This window comes from Callorhinchus milii, unplaced genomic scaffold, assembly GCF_018977255.1.
Source record: "Callorhinchus milii isolate IMCB2004 unplaced genomic scaffold, IMCB_Cmil_1.0 Scaffold4, whole genome shotgun sequence".
NCBI lineage: Eukaryota > Metazoa > Chordata > Chondrichthyes > Chimaeriformes > Callorhinchidae > Callorhinchus > Callorhinchus milii.
In genome coordinates, this window is record NW_024704745.1 from 8,133,192 (window position 1) to 8,153,039 (window position 19,848).

General features: G+C 43.1%; 1 protein-coding gene across 1 annotated transcript in view; it reads right to left on the minus strand.

Annotated features, from left to right (window-relative positions):
* The window catches only part of epha3 (eph receptor A3), a 112,688-nt gene extending 93,822 nt beyond the window's left edge, over positions 1–18,866 (minus strand). Inside the window, exons 1-2 of the mRNA XM_007895703.2 lie at positions 18,681–18,866; positions 432–496 (exon numbers count right to left, since the gene is read on the minus strand). Coding sequence (XP_007893894.1) covers positions 432–496; positions 18,681–18,771 — 156 coding nt within the window. The 5' untranslated portion in view covers positions 18,772–18,866. The remainder of the gene's footprint in view (positions 1–431; positions 497–18,680) is intronic.
* Positions 18,867–19,848: the final 982 nt, after the last annotated feature.

Consider the following 19,848-nt stretch of genomic DNA (forward strand, 5'->3'; position numbering starts at 1 on the left):
ATACTAAGGTCAATGGCACCACCACCACTGAGCCCAATGGTGGCACTGCTACTTCCATCCAGGGTGAGATCAGCAAAGACTCAGGTGTGTGTGATGGTGCCTGCACTTATTGTGGTATTGGGAAGCTGATCTTTTTCTTTGGCGAACAAACTGTTAACGTTCATTACTTTTAGAGCTATCGTTTTAAAATGAACTGCAGGGGGTAGGTTCTAACTTTTCTTACCTCACCCCTTCCAGATATAATTCACAGCAGGTTTACGGCACTGCGCTAGATCATAAAAATGCCATCTATCTGGGCCAAACATAACATGAAATGTGAAGAAACACGTACAAGGGTGAAGGTTACAGCGGGCAATTTGTTAATTATCATCTGAGATGACTATGATGACACACAGTCAGATTTGGGTGCTTTGCACTTGCGCTGAACTTACCCCGTGTAGAGGATAAGATATCCATCCCAGCTCCCCTTGAACCGATTTGGAATCCAGAAGGTTAACTGTGGAAATAAAAGCATCACTTAAACAAACAGTCCCCAATTCTTTTCACCAAAAGCCTTGTTCAGACTTGTTAAAGTTGCATAATTTCTTCTTAAATTGTCTTAGACTCCTGATTAACGGGTCCTGTAGCTCAGTGGTTAGAGTACTCGGCTCGCAAGCGAGAGACCTGGGTTCGATTCCTGGGGAGGGCAACACATCTATTCCAAGGATAGAAACCTGAAACAGCAAGCCATTTCTTATTCTCTTCCAACTTCCAGGTCTACTGACCCAACTATAACATTTCAATGAAAAATCCCTCTCTCAGGGCAAGCCTATTGCTGAATCTAACTTGACATCCTCCCAACATGAAAGGCGCTATACAAATGTAATTTGATGTTATTGTTGCACCATCTACATTGGAAGCTCAAAATGCTTGCTGGTTCGAATTCCTGTCTGTGCCAAGTTTGCCGGTCAGTATATGGGTAGAATCAATTGGCCTTGGGTCAAAACCAGCCAAGGTTAATGCTCCTGGACTCTTTACAGTGACCCTTACTGGTTGCGGGCATGTGTATGGCAGCAGGGTGGGGAGGACCAGGCTTAGTTGTGTTGCCCTCTACAGTCAAGCTTATGGGATACAGCTCTTATAGGATACAGTATATAGTTTGGGACATGATATGTACAAGCGACTTGCCAGGATGGTGGAAGGCGAACTGGATGGACCTTGCCCATTTTTGTCTAGGACTTCTTATGGATGAACAATGGGCACTTGTACAGGGGCAACCGGCATCTGTGGAGAGGGTACCTGACTAGGAATAGAGAGGCTTGCGCCAATGGGGAGAGGATTAGAAAATCAATTGGAAAAACTATTTCTTTTAAATCTCAAAACGAACATTACCTGGAAGACAGGGGATGATGGGGTGGGGAGGGGGGTGGGTGTGGGGGTTGTCGGTGAGAGTGCATGAAATAAACACAGTAGGATGATATTGAATACGTTTCATATCACTCCTAATGTTCATACTGTTTCCGATAGGCATTTGATCGTTTAGCCTAAACTAAGCACCGTTTCCACAACATGAGATAGTGCAGACCAATCAATAAATGGCACATATCAAATTATTGCTACAAGCCATCCACAGCTATCCATCACTAAGCCCCCCTTCCCCGATACATGGGCATTATTAGATATTGCAACTTTCCCCATTCATTGTCATGGGTTTTGCATAAATTCAGGCTGTAATCTTAACCAATTATCTGGGAAATATCTCCCTGGGGGATGAACTGTGCAGGAGAGGGGAGGGGTGACAGCATTATGATTGATAGCCCATAGCAATTTACATTTATACCGCACCTTACACATAAACAATTTCTTGAGGAGTAGTTTAAAAATAATCCGTTTGCCTGCAAATTTCGCAGTCACTACACTTTACAGTAAATCCTGTGGAGTACATTGAGACTCCCCTCGACATATCAAATGCAAGGATTATTATTAAGTGCAGTAAATGCTGTTTCGAAGACAGCTCGTTTTTACAATTCACCATTTACATCCTACAAACAATAAGATGACTGGCCCACTATCAAATGAAAGATTATTCATTTACTCAACGTGACTTGTACAGCACTCCGACACAAAGGAAGTCTTACAGGGACCTTTGTGCCCAGGATAGATTTACTTTATATAATTCACCTTCTTTTAAAAACAAAAATTACATATGTTTGATGTTGAAAACTGGTGGTCCAGTGAGTGAGTAACTCAAACAGAAATTCTTTCTCTTAAAGACTCTGGGATCCTCTGAAGAGTAATGGGATAATAATAATAATACTTGCATTTGATATAGCGCCTTTCATGTCAGGAGGATGTCTCAAAGCACTTCACAGGATTTACTGTAAAATGATGTATTTTGCAGGCAAAAGCGGTAGCCAATTTGTCCCACAAGCAGCCATGAAGTCAATGATCAATTTTATCTGGGAGATTGTTGGCTGGGAGGAAATTCTGTGAGAGGGGATAAAATCTCAATCTGTCTGCGGCCTCCGTGAATCTATTTGGCCACTTTCAATTAAGATCCAGTGAGTTGAGCCCAATTTGACACTCACTGACAGTAATGGAAACGTCATGTTGTAACAAAAGAAGATAATGACCTGTGCTTCGTATTATTTGGAGAAGGAGCTTCATCAATTCCTTAATAATAATTATCCTTGTATTTGGTAGAGCGCCTTGAGACATCTCACAGAATATATTGTAAAGTGTATATTTTATGTGCAAAACATACAAAACCACTACCTTAACATACAATATTGTTGAGATGTTACGAGAAATCTTAAAATCAATCTTATCTTAGAGGCTGGTTAAAGTCTGCAGATGTTGGACTTTCTGCATATTCTTAAATTCTAAGGCACTGGCCTTAAGGCTAAAACCACGTAATATTTCGGGCCACATTACCTTAAACATCTTTCGGTCTGTAGCGTGCTCTTGACAACATGCATTCATTAAATACCAATTAATTTTGTGTTCAAGAACACTTAATAAAATGAGCTCCCGGGAGCTTCTCCGATGGCCTAATGGATAAAGTCATCACCTGGTGAGGCCTGGATTATTCCTGGTCTCTACTGAGTTAACTTTTCTCAGCCAGAGCAACTGTTAGGGTGCCCTAGGTTAAGGAGAGGATAGGGGGGGATCAAACAGGGTTCCCATTTCTGATTGCTCGCAAGAGATTCCTTCTAGAAGTTACCTGTGTGTGTGGGTTGGGCACAGTCAGGATTATAATGATTATAACACTAATTCTTTTGTTTGATACAGTGCATTTCAAGTAGGGAGGACGTGTCTGCCTATTCAGATGGTCATTAATGATCCCACAGCACTATTCCAAAAGAGAAGGAAGTTTCTCCCGCTGTCCTAACCGACAATACCCCAGATAAAATTGGTCATTCGCTTTACGGCTGTTTGTGGGTCATTGCTGTGCGCAAATTGGCTGCCTCATTCATCTTCGCACTCACAGCACTTTACAGTAAAATCCCGCAAAGCACTTTGATATGTCTCAATGAACGATAAGCACCAAATGCCAGAACTATTATTTCAAAGAGCTACCAGCATTTTACTGTAAAGTGTAGGGTCTGTCTATTTCGTAGGCAAACACAGCATCCAATTTTGCACACAGTAATATCCAACAAACAGATTTGAGCTCAGCTGTGACTTCTCCTCCTCACCCCCGCCCTATAATCAAATAGCCTCTGCTAATACCCAGTGTCAAGGCTCACACATAAATAATAACCACTTGGTTACCCTTGGAGTGTGACTGACACCTATGGATCAGTGCCTTAGTGAAGGGAAAAGGAGTGACTCGTGGGCAGGAGAGGAAAAAGGGGCAAAAAAGGTGTGCCAAAAAAAAAGGTCCTGGAAAAATCATTGAAAAAAGGTCACTTATCAGTTCAAAGCAACCTCTTTGGTTGGACAACAAAATAAACTTTTCTTGATTGAATGTTTCTTGATTGATGGCATAAATCTGCTATTTTGTTATTTCTGTGATTAGTTTGTTGGCCAACCCAAGTGTTGGGGTTTTTTTGTCCAAAAAATTTCTATTGTAGTGTTTGAATTGACATTTAAATTATGTTGTATTTTGGAGTCATCTAACCTCACTTCCCGGCTGCACGCCATTTGATTGCAACACAGCATTGAATGTGTGTATATAACAAAGAGCCAAATGAGAAAAGGAAGTGTTTATGTGTTGATTGCGAGCCCTTCAACACACAACACTTTCTACACCCAGTCAACTCGGTCTCCATTATGAGTCAGAGGATAGAGTGAAGCATTTCCTAGAAATAGCTCCAGTGTAACCAAATCATTAAGAAAATCCAATCACACTTTGCTATTTGAAAATCCACGGCTTTGTAGAACTAAAATGATCTGTTCTTATACTGTTACATTTAAAAAAATCTCATGAACCAAATGAGTTCGTGAAATAGGAGGAATCGTGTGGTGATCAATGCATTGCATTCCGAAATTAAGATGTGCAATTCAAATCTATTTCTTCACAAGCCACAATTCCAGCACTTTTTTCGAAGCAAAGCTCAGCTGAGCCCCGCCTCTCCCTCACTTCCAAAAGTGTCCACTAATATTAATAATAATAATAATTCTTGCATTTGATATATGCCTTATCAAATCATTGAGACCCTCAAAGTACTTCACAGAATATACTGTGAAGTAAATTAATTTTATTTTGTGGGTGAAATGCAGCAGCCAATTCGGCACAGCAGTATCCCACAAACAGTCGTGGATTGAGAGACCACATTATTATTAATTTTATTTATTTTTGAAGGGATTATTTCCGCCAATCGACTAACAACCGGGTTTCTACTTACTGCTAGGTAAACAGAGGTGTGTAGAGTAACGAAACTTGCCTAAGGTTTTGCCCTGCCCGGTAATTAAAAAAATATGTTACAGGACTTCACTGTGGCAAAAAAGTTCTTCCATTCACATCAATGTGCTGCTTGTGGCAAGTGCGTTATCAATACAAGTAGGAGTTTGCCAAATAAATCTGTAACAAAATGGAATGAAATTGGTTCGGCAGCTATCATTTCTGAAACTTTTTTTTAGTGTCATTTTTGGGTTATGAATGTCACAACTTTAGAAACGCACAGATAAGCCGGGCATCTGTACTTTTGCCTTCAACAATTGAGACACAAACCTTTGCTAAACCACTTCCGAATTCAAACCCAAAAATGATCAAATTGAACATTGAGGAGATAAAGAAAATGGGTTGCACTCCAAACTAGTAGATACGGACATAAAGTCATCAAGGCATAATGTGTATCCTGAGGTTAAGTTACCACGGAATTGATTAACTATTATCAGTGCACTGTTACAGGCTGGGTAGACAAATAGATGCGGATGCAAAGGGACCAGCCCTAGGGAGTTATAAAAGTAGCTTAATACCACAGAAAAGCTATAGAAAGGTTCCAGGAATCCATCATTTCAGAGCATTGTTAATGATCGCAAAGTAACTCTGCCAGGCACCACTTCTGAGATTTTCACCCCGACCCCCACTCTTCCCTGCCATACAGATTTTTTTCCGGCTCTGAATTCATGTTTCTATATTTCCCCAATCTGAATGGCAAGTTTCTGTGCTGCAAAATTCTGTGATGTGACCACATGTCTGACCAAGAGAGACACAGAGAGAGAGAGAGAGAGAGAGAGTTTCGACCTATTTTGTGACGGCACGTGCTATCAGTCAGGAATATTCAGCCCAGTGACTGAATTGCCTCTAAACTAGGCGTTCTTTAGACTACGACCAATGCAAAGCAGACATGACTATACAGTCGGATGCCACCTGTTTCGCTGCTCAGTGTTGACATCTCAAGTTTAAAACTGAGCATCTGCACGCAATCTTACTGGAAAGCCAGCTAAGCATTTGTCCAGTTCCAGATATGCTTTATCCATCTAAAGGGCAGGACAACAAAGGACCTTTAACACACCCTGCAGAACCTTCGTCCACTGATATACATTTGATAGGGTCCACTTTTTTCCCTATATATTTTTCCTTATTTTGCGGGTGTTTCGCAATACATAATCACTCCACTTTGAAGTATATAATAATAATCCTCACATTTGGTATGCTACCTTTCACATCGGTTGGAGGTCTCAAAACACGTCACAGGATATACTGTAAAGTGGAGTCACTGTGCATTTGTAGGCAAATGTGGCAGTCAATTTGTGCACAGTAATATCTCACAAACAGCAGTGAAGAAATGCCTTCCACAGTGGTGCTTTGAGACACCCTACAGTGTGGAATGCTGTTATATGAAACCAATTTCAATGCAATATGAACCATGTGACTGGTGGTACATAAATTATGCACTACAAGGTTCCAATAGTATGAAGAAAGAAAGACCTTATATTTTTGTAGCAGCTTGTCATGTTGTAACCATCTCAAAGAGTTTTACCAAGATTTATGACTGTTTTTCTTGGCAAATGTCGTAGTCAATCTGCATGGTTTGGGGACCATTTTCAGGACTCTGGGAGAAACTCCCTTCTTTTTTCCAATGCTGTCATGGGATCTTTAACACTCACCTGAAGAACCAGCAGATGGGACCTTGGTTTAACATCTCATGCATCTCAGTCACAAAGACCTACAGAATACACAGTCACTACATTGTCCAATAAATCCTATAATTCGCTTTAAGATATCCTCCCAACATGAAAAGTGCTGTATCAATTGCAAGGATTATCAGTATAAATCAATTATGCTGGCCAGTGAATTTATTGATATCTCAAATACAGCAACAAAGTAGAATAGCAGTGAAAACAAGCCGGACGGAGTGTGCATTATCAATAAAAACAATAATTCTTACATTTCGTATAGCATCTTGGAAGGACATCCCAAAGAACTTCACAGGATTTACTGTTAAGAATAGAGACTGTGTGTTTTATGGGTCAATGGGACAGCCAATTTACACACAGAAATATCCCACAAAGGACTATAGAGTGAATGAGTATTGTCAGAGAAACTCCCTTTTCTTTTTGAATAATGCCACAGGGTCCACTTTTTTCCCTATTTATTTTTCCCTATTTTCGAACAATGTCCATCTGAACAGGGAAGCTGGGCTTCGGGTTAAATTTCATTTCATCTGAGGGACTGTGCCTTCAACAGTGCCCTGCGCCTTCAGTAATGCCCAGCCCCGAATCGGAGCAGCACCTTAGACTATATGAGTTCCAAGTCCCGACGTGGGGCTTGAACCGACACCCTGTTCACTCAGGAGGTGAGAGTGCTACGAGAAAGAGCCGGGCTCACATGCTGACTAGGCTGTTAAAAGAATAAGGCATGGCAGGGAGGAACTGATCAGCTTCATTCACAAGTTTTATGACACTGTCTTAACCCTTCGACGTGTTGAGGCTTAGTAACACGCTCCAGCCAATAACACTCTCTTACATGTAATACCCCAGACTGAAGTGAGACATCTATGTGTCTAGCTTGTCATCATGTGTGAAAAAATAATTTTCGCAGTTGCTAGCTAATTGGTGCCAGCAGGCAAGCACCTTAACTGAGTGACACTGGCAGCCAGGAGAACTGAAACTCAGACCTGCTAATGCCGATCTCTTAACCGTTTGACTGCTGGCATTTACTTGCAGCTTTTTTTTCAAAAAAAGCTAAAAAAAAAAACTTCAAAGGCTCTCCATGGAATTATCTTAAGTGGAACATCTTGACCAGATTTTTTTGCTACTAACGAAACAAAACGTGTGGAGTCCTGCAGCGTAGTGGTTAGCGCGCTCGCCTCGCAAGTGAGAGGACCCTGGTTCGATTTCCGGGCGGTGTGAAATCTTAGACGAGTTTCCTTACTTGGCATGCCTCTGTTTACCTAGCAGTAAGTGGGAACACGGAGGTTAGTCGATTGGTGGATCATATTCCAGGAGTAATAATCCCTCCCAAATAAAAAAATTATTTCACTCAATCCACAACACGGCTGTGCGCAATTGGCTGCCGTGTATTACCCACAAAATACGCAGTCCTGGTTTCAGGACACAATCCATCCACTTTACAGTATATTCTGTGAAGCGCTTTGAGACGTCTCAATGTCAAGATAAGGCACTATGTCAAATGCAAAGATTATTATCCTACTGTTACTTTGCTAAGATTTTGCTTGTGCTAAATGGGTGGAGAGGAGCTTCGAAATCAACTTTGAGTCAGAGTACAATAAACATGATAATAATATTCATAATATTCATTATATCTGATATAGTGCCTTATCACGTCTTCTAGATGTCTCAAAGCACTTCACAGAATACACTGCAAAGTGAATTGACTGTGTATTTTGTGGGCGAATATACAATGATAACTTTTTTTAAAATGCAGTCTCTGGAGCAGCCTGTTCTGCATCCCCAGAGATAGTTATTTACTGTTGTGGTCCCTGACTGCAAACAATTTTTGTACTTTGGAAATGATCAGTCAGAATCCATGTGAAATATATACATGAATGCAGTGCAGGTTTTTTTAAAGAAATGATTGGGGTGGAAATTGTTCTGTAACACCATAGATTTCGCTCCCACTGTGACACACTAATTCGTCCCAACAGCTGAAACTGGGACTGGTTTGGACAGAGTGACAGACAGCAAACGTCAAGTGGAGTTCACGTCCAGTGGGTTGCAAAGTGATAAGATAGATAGATAGCTAGATAGGATCTAGCTGGGGATCCACTTCTAACAATGTGTTAATGCTACGGTTTACAACAGCCATCAATCATTCAGCCCACAGCTGGCAACCGATTAATTTCATCCCCCATCAGATCTCAATTATCCAGTTGGCACTCGGTCTCCCCTCTTCCGACAAACCCTTCCCTCTTTTTAAGATAAAATCTGTACATTAAATATAATTTAGTATACCAATGATCGCCAGTTTTCCACCACCACCTATGCCCCACTTTACAATTATTTAAGAGCCTTAAAATTGCAAACCAAGCACTGCAGATGTATCTTTACTGGATTGAAAGCAAATTCTTAAAGCAGTTTGATTTGGAGACTCTTAAGCATGGTTATGGGTTTCCGACACACGGCTGAGCTGACCAAAACAACTGAAAGCAAAGTGTGGAATTGCAATAATCCCTGCTGTCATCTTACATTTATTACTCCCGTCCATTTCCTCAGGATGGGTTTGAAACCCATTGCTGCTCATTAAGATGCTCCTTCACAAATACAGATGCAAATTATATTTTAAAAAAAGTGCTGAAATGTACCTTAATCCAAAGAGGAGTGTGTAAAAAAAACCTATCATAAAAAAATTGCAATTTTACCTGGGTTCCCAGACTGGTTATTTGTCAAAATCTAATTCCCACGAGGCCAAGAAGCCCTTTACCATTAACCAGCTAACACCGCACTGGTTATCATTAGGGTGAAAGAGGAGAGAAGTGTCACTAATAACACATTTGAGGGATTATACATACGCGTCAATGCGCTATAGACATTTCCGAACAATAACTGCCCATCGATTTACTGTCATTGCTGCTGTTATTGAGCAAAATCAAGTGATCTTTTCAACTTAATTCTTTTATATTAAAAAAAGACGATTCTTTGGGGGTTTTTTTGTAAAGAGAGAGAACATCCGAAATATATCTTCTGAGTATCTTATAACACTACTACTACTAATAATAATAATCCTTGCATTTGATATAGCGCCTTATCACGTCTTGGAGACGTCTCAAAGCGCTTCACAGAATATATTGTCAAGTGAAGTGACTGCGTATTTTGTGGGTGAAAAGTTGACAAAGAAAAAAATAATGCTGCATTTTCAATGGGATTGGTGTGGTTGCATTGCATTGCAGCTCACGGGAGTTTTTGATGCATTGCCACTACATGAACTTCGATTTCCAAAGACTAAGGTCAAAATGCGCGTTAAGAAATGACAAGACCATGTTTTGCCTGTTTCACTGACATTGTGTGTGTGTGTGTGTTGCTTCAGTCAATGGGTCTGATTTCTTTCCCGTCCACATGATGTACAACAACAACAACAACAAGATTCCATTTATAGAGCGCCTTTCACGTCGGGAAGACGTCCCAAGGCGCTGTACAGTTGTAAAGATCTGTTCACACTCACTCACTCCACTGAGCAAAAAACTCAGGTCCATTGGGTGCATTGACTGAAAGCAAAGCAGTCGCATATTTCTCTCTCTCTCCCTCTCTCTCCCTCTCTCTGTCTGTCTGTCTCTCTTTCGTAAATTATAAGCAGGTGATTTAACAGGTCGTTAAAACGCGCACAAACTCGACAGCACAGGCTGTGTTGCTGGATTGCCGACTGGCAATGCACAGGTTAAACCTGAAACTCAACTCAACTCAACGTGTTGGAGAAAAGACAGACACAAAGCGCATTGCATTGATACTTCACTCTGGCCTCAATATCCCATTGACAAAGACCAAAGACTTTCTTGTTTCTCTAACCACCCCCCCACCCCACCCCCACCCCCCACCCAAACCCACTTCGCCCCCTCCTCTCTCCTACCCCTTAACGCTTCTCGTTCTCACCGAGAGGAGATCAGTGTGCATATGTGTGTAGGGAGGGGGGGGGGATGGAGAGAGGGAGAGAGAGAGCGAGAGAGATGGAGAGACAGTGTGTGTGTGTGTGTGTGTGTGTAGGGTGGGGAAGAAGAGAGAGGGAGAGAGATGGAGAGAGTGTGTGTGTGGGGGGGGGAAGAAGAGAGAGGGAGAGAGATAGAAAGAGATGGAGAGAGTGGGGTGGGGGTGGGGAAGAAGAGAGAGATAGAGATGGAGAGAGAGAGTGTGTGTGGGGGGGCGTGATGAAGAGAGCTTGAGAGAAGGAGAGAGATAGAGGGACTGCGTGGGGGGGGGGGTAAGAGAGATCGAGAGAGATAGAGAGGGGGTGTATGGGAGGGGGGGGGGTAAGAGAGATCGAGAGAGATAGAGAGGGGGTGTATGGGAGGGGGTGAAAAGAAGAGAGGGAGAGGCATAGTGTGTGTGTGTGTGTGTGAGGGGGTGGGAAGGAGAGAGAGAGATAGAGAGGGTGTGTGGGAGGGGGGAAGGAGAGAGAGAGATAGAGAGGGAGTGTGGGAGGGGTGAAAAGAAGAGAGAGGGAGAGGGATAGAGTGTGTGTGTGAGGGGGTGGGAAGGAGAGAGAGAGAGAGAGAGAGAGAGAGGGGGGGGGTGCTAACTGAATGAAATTGACAGCATTTGGTGCTCGGAATGACGTGGGATTTTAAAGTCAGCGTCTGCCATTCCCATCAGTTACGTTCAAAGTGTTTTATTAACAAGAGTTTGGGGGAATTAAAGGGGCGATGGGGTCGGTACCAGTGGATTCCAGCGTTAGTTGGGGGGGCGGACATGGGCGAAGTCGTCCAAGTCATCTAACTTGGTCGGACGTGGCGAGAGGGACAAGATAGATTAGATGGATAGATGGATGGATGGAAGGATGGAAGGAAGGAAGAGAGAGAGAGAGAGAGAGAGAGACTGACAGGGACAGATTGAGATGGGGAAGACGAGACAAGGCTGAGGGGTCAGATCAGTGCTGAGCCACTTCACCTCCTATTTTGAATCAAAAATCAAATTGCGACAGTCACTTTATGTCAGTCAATGTACCAAGTCAGATTTCCTCTGTCATTTTCTCTCTCTCTCTCTCTCTCTCTCTCACACACACCACACACACACACACACAGAGCTCTGTAAAGCTAAATAAAGCCACGAGATGCACTCCTCTCTCTGGTGCATTTGCAAAACGTTAGGAATTCAAACGTAAATGCTTGACAAAAAAAAATAGTTTATAGAGTTGCTGTCAGGAAGGATAAGCCTTGCGTTTGCCTCTAAACAAAAAAAAACCCTTCAGCCAACGACACACCGTAAATAAAGTGACTCGACTGTGGATTTTGTGGGCGAAATCAGCATTGTATCCCACGTCGCGTTACTAATGCAGAAATAATACAGATCGCCGCGGAGTTAGTGACACGAAAGCAATTTTTTTTAAAAAAAAAGAAAAAACACACACACAGACACACACACACACACACAGACACACACACACACACACACAGGGATAGATGAAGAGAGCAAAAAGGATCGTTATTCGGAATAAATTGCTGGTGGTGGTGGTGGTGGTGGTGTGAAACCAGTCCACGTTAAAACTTCAGCAACCACTCAAAAAACGAAAGAGTTTCTTCCCCCCACCACACATCCCCCCCCACACACACACCCCCCTTTGCGTTTCCCCTTGAAATAAGAGGTATTTTTGCGGGGTAGGGCGTGGGGGTGGGGGGGGGTGGGGGTGGTGGGTTGAAGGAAGAGTTAGAGACTTCAGATTTACTCGAGGTGTACTATATAACAGGTTACGAAACGATGCGAACAGTAGTTTAGATTAACCCCTCGTCGCCCATCATCCCAATGAATGTCCTTGTGTGTGTGTCCCCCCCCCCCCCCCCCCCCCGTCCCCCCACCCCTCACCCCTCACCCCAAAATTTTCTTTGTAAAGTTAAGGTGCAACGCATCGGGAGGAGTTGACTTGTTGTGGGGCAGGTATTTTAATAACGAGTGCCCCACCTGGTCTATATTTCAGTGAAAAGTAAAGGTATCTCTGGTTGAAATCTCCCCCCTGGTGCAGTGATCGTGTGTGTGTGTGTGTGTGTGGTGGGGGGGGGGGGGGAGTGGGGGTCGATATACAGCGCGATCCATTCATTGAATGCGAGAAAACTATTCTATCTTCTTTGATCCCCCCCCCCCCCCCCCAGTTTTATAGGGTTTATTAGAAACATTCTTCATTACAGCCTCTGGGGATGTCTATGTGACAAATCTAATCCTCTATCATGTCAAGCACGTTTGTAGATAGAGGGAGAAGGGCACACACATACACACATACATACATACACACACATACACACACAGATACACACACACGCACGTACACACACACATACACACATACATACACACATACATACACACACAGATACACACACACGCACATACACACACAAACACATACACACACATACACACACACATACACACACACATACACACACACATACATACATACACACACATACACATACACATACATACACACACATACACACACACACACACACACACATACATACACTTACACACATACATACACACACATATATACACACATACACACACACATACATACACACACACATATACACACACATACACACACACACACACACACAGTGAGGAGGAAGAAAAAAAATTGGGAGACAATTTGAGCAGCAAAAGAAAAAACCCTGGCACTTTCTGAGCACTGCGTGAGCCCAGACTTTGCGGACTTGTTGGTTGGGTTTTATTGGGCGACAGAGCAGCACATCGCGGGAACCCGCAAAATAAATAGGAGGGATCAGGCGGGCAGCGGGTTCCCGGGGCGAGTGTGGTCCAAAAAATAGTAATACAGTNAAAAACATAGTCATATATGGTGACTTTTGATGTAGTTTTTTTTGGGGGGGGACTGTTAAAAAAATTCGCGTTGCGAATTTGGCAGAATTTCCCCCTCAATATACACACACACACACATTCCCTAATATATATATATATATATACACATATATATACATATATATATCCTGTTTAACAAAGGATCTGTATTTATATTCCAAATAATAAACAGTAAAAATCTCTAATCAAAGGACTGATGCTGGTCTCATGTTCCTGGTGTGTTGTCTAATTGACGCCCAAATCTTCCTGGATTTGGGTTCAGCAAAGCTGCTTTTTTTTAAAAAATAAAAAAAATTGTACACATACACACTCACATGTCACATTCTCTCTCGTCGCATCTATTTTTTTTCGGCACAAAATGCGCAGTCAATCCATTTTGTGGCGTGTTCTGTTGAAGCGCTTGGAGACGTCTCAACGAGCTGTTGAGGAGCTGTATCAAGTGCCAGGGTTGTTGTTGTTGTTGTTGTTATTATTATTATTGTACTTGTGATTGCAGGGTTAACGTGCTCCTCACTTCACTTTTCTACTTCAATAAGAAATTATAAAAGTCCTGGGGTTTAACTTCCCTCATCTGGAATTGCGCATTAAACACAGGGATTATAACCATCGTGTTTTTTCCCCCCCCGCGTGTTTGTTTGGATGGTAATATCTGACGACTATTTCTTTCTTTAAACCGAGGCTTTGCTTTTAAACCAATTCGCCTGGGGAAAAAAAACACACCAGACAAGTCACCAACTGCGCTCTGCAGCGAAGCGCTTTCGAGACCTTCCTGCTCCTTCGGGAAGGCGTTGGAGGAGCGAATGCAACGCCACTACAACTGCAAAAGCTACAACACCGATGTACATTTGTAAAGGACATTTCACGTCGGGAGGGCGTCCCGAGGAGAGACACTCTGGGCTTTGCACCCGAGCTGCAAACTGACTTGAAATCCACAAGGGGTTGCGTTTCGAGATTGACTTTCCAAACGTTCAGATCGCTCACTGTGTCTGTAATATTAATGCATTCCACACTACATGATTATTATTATTATTATAGCAAATATATGCCCTCCCTCCCCCCCCCCTCCCCTCCCTACCACAACACCTCTCCCTTAACAAAAACTTCGAGAAGAGCGGATTTTAGGGTAACCCAATGCATTCCGGAAAGAAACCAAGTGACATGCATAACATATAGCATGTTGTTCAGAAAGTGACAATTTGATGTCAAACTTGTTTTCTGATGGTAGATCTCTCTCCCCACCTCCCACCCCCCCCCCCCCCCCCTACACACACCACCACACACACACACAGTGACCCACACTGGTCACAGTGTCCCTGAGATAATGTCACTTAACAGCAAATATCTTACAGACAAATGACTACAATCCTCTCTTCACCACTCAGACCCACACATCTTACCCTGAGAGAGAGAGAGAGAGAAAGAGAGAGCAGAGCTCACACATTATACCAGGAAAGGGTCCAAAAACAAGTCTGGGTTCCTTTCTCTGTGGTTTTTTTCTTTGGTGGGGGGGGTGAGGGGGGATCTAAATATCGGAGATGATTTAAATGCACCAAACATTGCGAGCCTTAGTATTACGGATGGGAGATGGTGCGGATGTAAATCGAAGCAATGAATACAATCCGAACCCCCTCCAAAATCCACAAAACCTACAAGATAAACATTTGCCGAATCGTGGCTATTGCACACTGGTGTCTTGAACTGGACTTCATCTCATAGAGAGAAGATACTGAGAGTTTTTTTCAAAAAAAATATGCACATATATATATTATATATATATATTATATAGAGTTTGGGATCTCAATCGCACGTAACTGTCATTAATAAAACTCCATCCCAATGGTGCAAATAAAGTGTGAACTGTGATTTAATGGTTGTCGTCTAATCTCTGATACAAGTGATGGCGATTTATGTCTCACACTCACACACTCGCACACACACACTCGCACACACACACTCGCACACACACTTACACACTCATACACTCACTCACACACTCGCACACACACTCACACACTCGCACACACTCGCACACACACTCACACACACTCACACACTCGCACACACACACTCGCACACACACACTCGCACACACACACTCGCACACGCACTCACACACTCGCACACACACTCACACACTCGCACACACACTCACACACACTCGCACACTCGCACACACACTCACACACTCGCACACACACTCACACACACTCGCACACTCGCACATACACTCACACTCGCACATACACACACACTCGCACACACACACTCACACACTCACTTGCACACTCGCGCACACACACTCGCACACACACTTACACACTCATACACTCACTCACACACTCGCACACACACTCACACACTCGCACTCACACTCGCACACACACTCACACACACACTCACACACTCGCACACACACTCACACACACACTCACACACTCACACACTCGCACACACACTCACACACTCACACACACACTCACACATACACTCACACTCACACATACACTCACACTCGCACACACACTCACACACTCGCACACACACTCACACACTCGCACACACACTCACACACTCGCACACACACTCACACACTCGCACACACACTCACACAACGGTTCCCGAACAGGAATCTTCATACAGTACAAATTGACTGCTGTTGGTCCACTGAATTCCCAACCCGACCATCGGAATATAGTGCTTTATTGATTAACACAGTGGGCACATGTTCACTCAGGATTGCCCTGACAATGTTGATATAAAGTGGCTTTAAAAGCAAAGCTCGCTGTGTTTTTATATATATAAAAAATTATTCGCACACACACACACACACACAGACACACACACACCGGGATAGACCTCACCCACAAATCCCCCCCAAAATCGTTGTGACAAATATTTGCAACGCGATTTATTTATTCCTCTCTTTTTTTTAAAAATCGTATATATATATATATATATATATGACCCTTTTTTTTTAATATAAAAAAAACAAATAAATTTAAAAAAAAGGGGACATAAAAATAAAGTTGTCGTCTGGTCGTCCGATACTACAAGTGCTGTGGTGGGAGTGTAATTTATTTCGTAGAGAAACCGAATCGATCAAAATATGTATCTGACTCCTGTGGTCCTCACAACCGCACTCGGGACCCACTTTACCGACCGACGCGCGTACGAGGTCCTTCAAAGCGTCGGTTGGCAACTTTTTTTTGCGTAAAATGACCCCTCCAAAAAAGTGTCTCTCAGTACCTCTGCCCCGAACTTCACTCTGTGCCTGTGTTTCGCAGACAGAACTGTTGGATACACTCGTGTCTGCAAACCGTTTTCTTCCTCTCCACCCCCTGTACATCCCTTCCAACTCCAGGGGTTTTGCTCAGTCGGGGGGAACAATTTATTCACAATAACTTATTTAATACATTTATTTATTAACAATAAATAGTAAATCACGAATAACGCGAGGAACGTGGGACTCTTGACATTAAGGAAAAAAAAGGGACTGATTTAAAAAACGATGGGAGTCAACGATAAGAGATTTGCGGTTGGAACAAAATTGCCCACAGTCTCCCCCTCAAATTGTTACTGTCAAATCGTATTGCCTTTTCACATCAGGACCCCTGAGCTGTGTGTCGGTCAGTCAGTCAGTCAGTGTCTGTGTCTGTGACCAGTCTACATTTATGGTTCCTGAAACCATCGTTGCAGACGCTCCACATCGAGTCCCCAAAAAAAAGATTTCTTCATTTTACTGTCTTTCTTATTTTTTGTTGGAAAAAAAAAGCACTGACACCCGTTTCCAACACCACACCAGAAACCCATCAAATAGTTGTGAGAATGTATCCTGGCCGTTGCAGCTTTTTTTTTTGCTTTTTTAACCCCCCCCCCCCCATTAATTACAAGTACATTTTAATTGAACAAAGTTACTGGAAGAAAAAAAAAAGCAATTTGAATTTTTTTTTGTGGTGGGGGGAAGAGAAAAAAAAAACATCCCCTGAAGCAGCACAAAAGCCTTGAAATAAAATGGGGGACTTATTTACCATCTGCTGAGTGCTAACAACTTGTTGTGTGTAAGTGCTGTTTTTAACAGTGCCTCTCAAACCCGTGTTATAAAAGGGGTCCATCTCGGTCTTGGAGAGGGAGGGAGGGAGGGAGGGAGAGGGAGGTAGGAGTTCAGATGTACCACAGATGTACTATTTCTTTGGCCAGTTGCTCATAACTGGGCACCAGTTACTGTGCTCCAATTGCCTGCAAACACCCAGTCACTGCACTTTACAGTAAATCCCGGGGAGCGATTTGAGACTCCTTTCCCTCTCCGAGAAGGCGCAAAAATCAAATGCAAGAAATGATTCGCATTTAACTCTATCTTCCCTCTGCTTTTAAGCTGTGCAATTGCGAGGAGGGGCAGAGAGAGAGAGGGTGGGGTGGGGGTGGTGTTTGCTGGTTATCCCAGGAATGAGTCTAATTGCTGGTAGAGTAAACCACCCATGTGTTTCTTTTTACAGCATTTAATTTCCCTGTTTGCTAAAGTAACCCACAGCCTCACCAGGCAACATCCGAGCAAAAAAAAAATACACCCCGAAAATAACCAAAAGGGGGAAATGTGTGTGGGTGGGGAGTGGAGAGAGAGAAGTGGCTGTAAGAGACAATTATACTTTCTGACAGAACTCTACTCCATTCCCCATCACCACTAACACTGTAGAAATATACCCTTTCCCCCCCACGGTGTTAACACACACTTAACACACACACATAGACCTCTCTCCTAATTCCATTTATTTCATTTTAAGTTGAACCACAACACACACACACACTTCTCCCAATTCCATTTAAAGTTGAACTAAACACACACAACACACACACACACACACCTCTCTCCTAATTCCACTTATTTCATTTTAAGTTGAACCTAATTGCAATTTTTTTTAAAAAAAACAAGTTTTACATCCTGTACTGTTACGACAAGAAGATTGGAACTGATTGACCGTCTCAGGTTTGGAAGGATAAATGTCAAACCACAGAAATCCTTTTGGCAATCTATATATATATATATATATAACGATATATATATATACAGTATAACATAAGATCGTAAAAGAGCTAACCCCACACTGCTATCTATGACTGTGCAGCCAACCTGCCTGAGATGGACCATCTCTGAACACTTCACACACACAGAGAGAGAGAGAGAGAGAGAGAGGAAGAGGGAAAGAGGGAGAAAGAAAGAGAAATAAGAAACGTGTGGATCCCTCCCTTTTCTCTCTAAAACGTTTGCTTACCTTCGTTTGAAGGATGCCCAGTCGATGGCTCCACACTGATAAGGCAGCAGAGCATCAGAGAGAGAGAGCACAAGTGGGAACCCCTGGCCATTTTTTGGAGCTGTGATCGGTTGTGAGTGGAGCATATCTCTGTGAAGCATGCCAGCAACTGATCTGAGAGAGCTTGTGATCGCCAGGCAAGTTACCAGGCACAGCTTTTTCAGGGTGATGTCAAGTTTGACACTGCAGATAAGGAGGAGTCAGAGAATTGGTCTCTCCAAGCAGTGAGGGGATCTCACTGGGTCCTAAAGTTCCAGCAATCGTGTCTTGCCTTAGTCAACCCACCCTGGTCCTCAGCAGGATATTTAAAGTTCAGTGTCCAAAGATTCCCCACTGAACCCCCACCCCCCACCCCAACCACCACCACCACCACCCCTTCCCCCCTCTCACCAATCCCCCACCTCCGCTCTCCTCCGCACTGTAGCTAACGCGAATTTACGCCAGGCTGCGCCACTGTTCAGCGGTCCGAGACTCTATCCTGTGCAAAAGGTGCTATATGAACAATGATAATCCTTGCATTTGATATAGCGACTCATCACGTTGTTGAGACGTCTCAAAGCGCTTCAGAGAATATACTGTAAAGTGAATTGGCTGTGTCTTTTACGGCCGCAACACAGCAGCCAATTGCGCACATCAGTGTCCCAGAAACAAACTAAAATGCAGGGTTCAGTTTTTGTCGTTGCTAATTCTAGCTCTACCTTCACGCTTTGTATTCACGTTGAGTTGCAATAAATATTACAAACCTATTTTGATTTGGAATAGAAAGGGAAAGCCAACCTTTGTTTAAAGCTGAGGGTTCAAACCCCCACACCAGTATTTTGAGCTCACACTCCAAAAGTTTAGTTGATGCTCCAGTGCAGTGCTTACTGGAGCACTACATTGTCGGAGGTGCCGTCCTTCGGATGAGATGTTAAACCAAGGTCCCGTCTGCCTGTTCAGGTGGATGTTAAAGATCCCGCGACACTATTTGAATTGCCTGACTTTTGTATTTCTTCCCTTTTGTCGGTTCACAGTGAAAAAAATAATGTTTAAAGCTAGAGGCTCCCAAGCTCGGTGCTGCACTTTGTTCATTAACCAGCTCCTCAGTCCCTATTTCAGCATAAAAGCGTTAAAAGCCCCTTCATTAGAA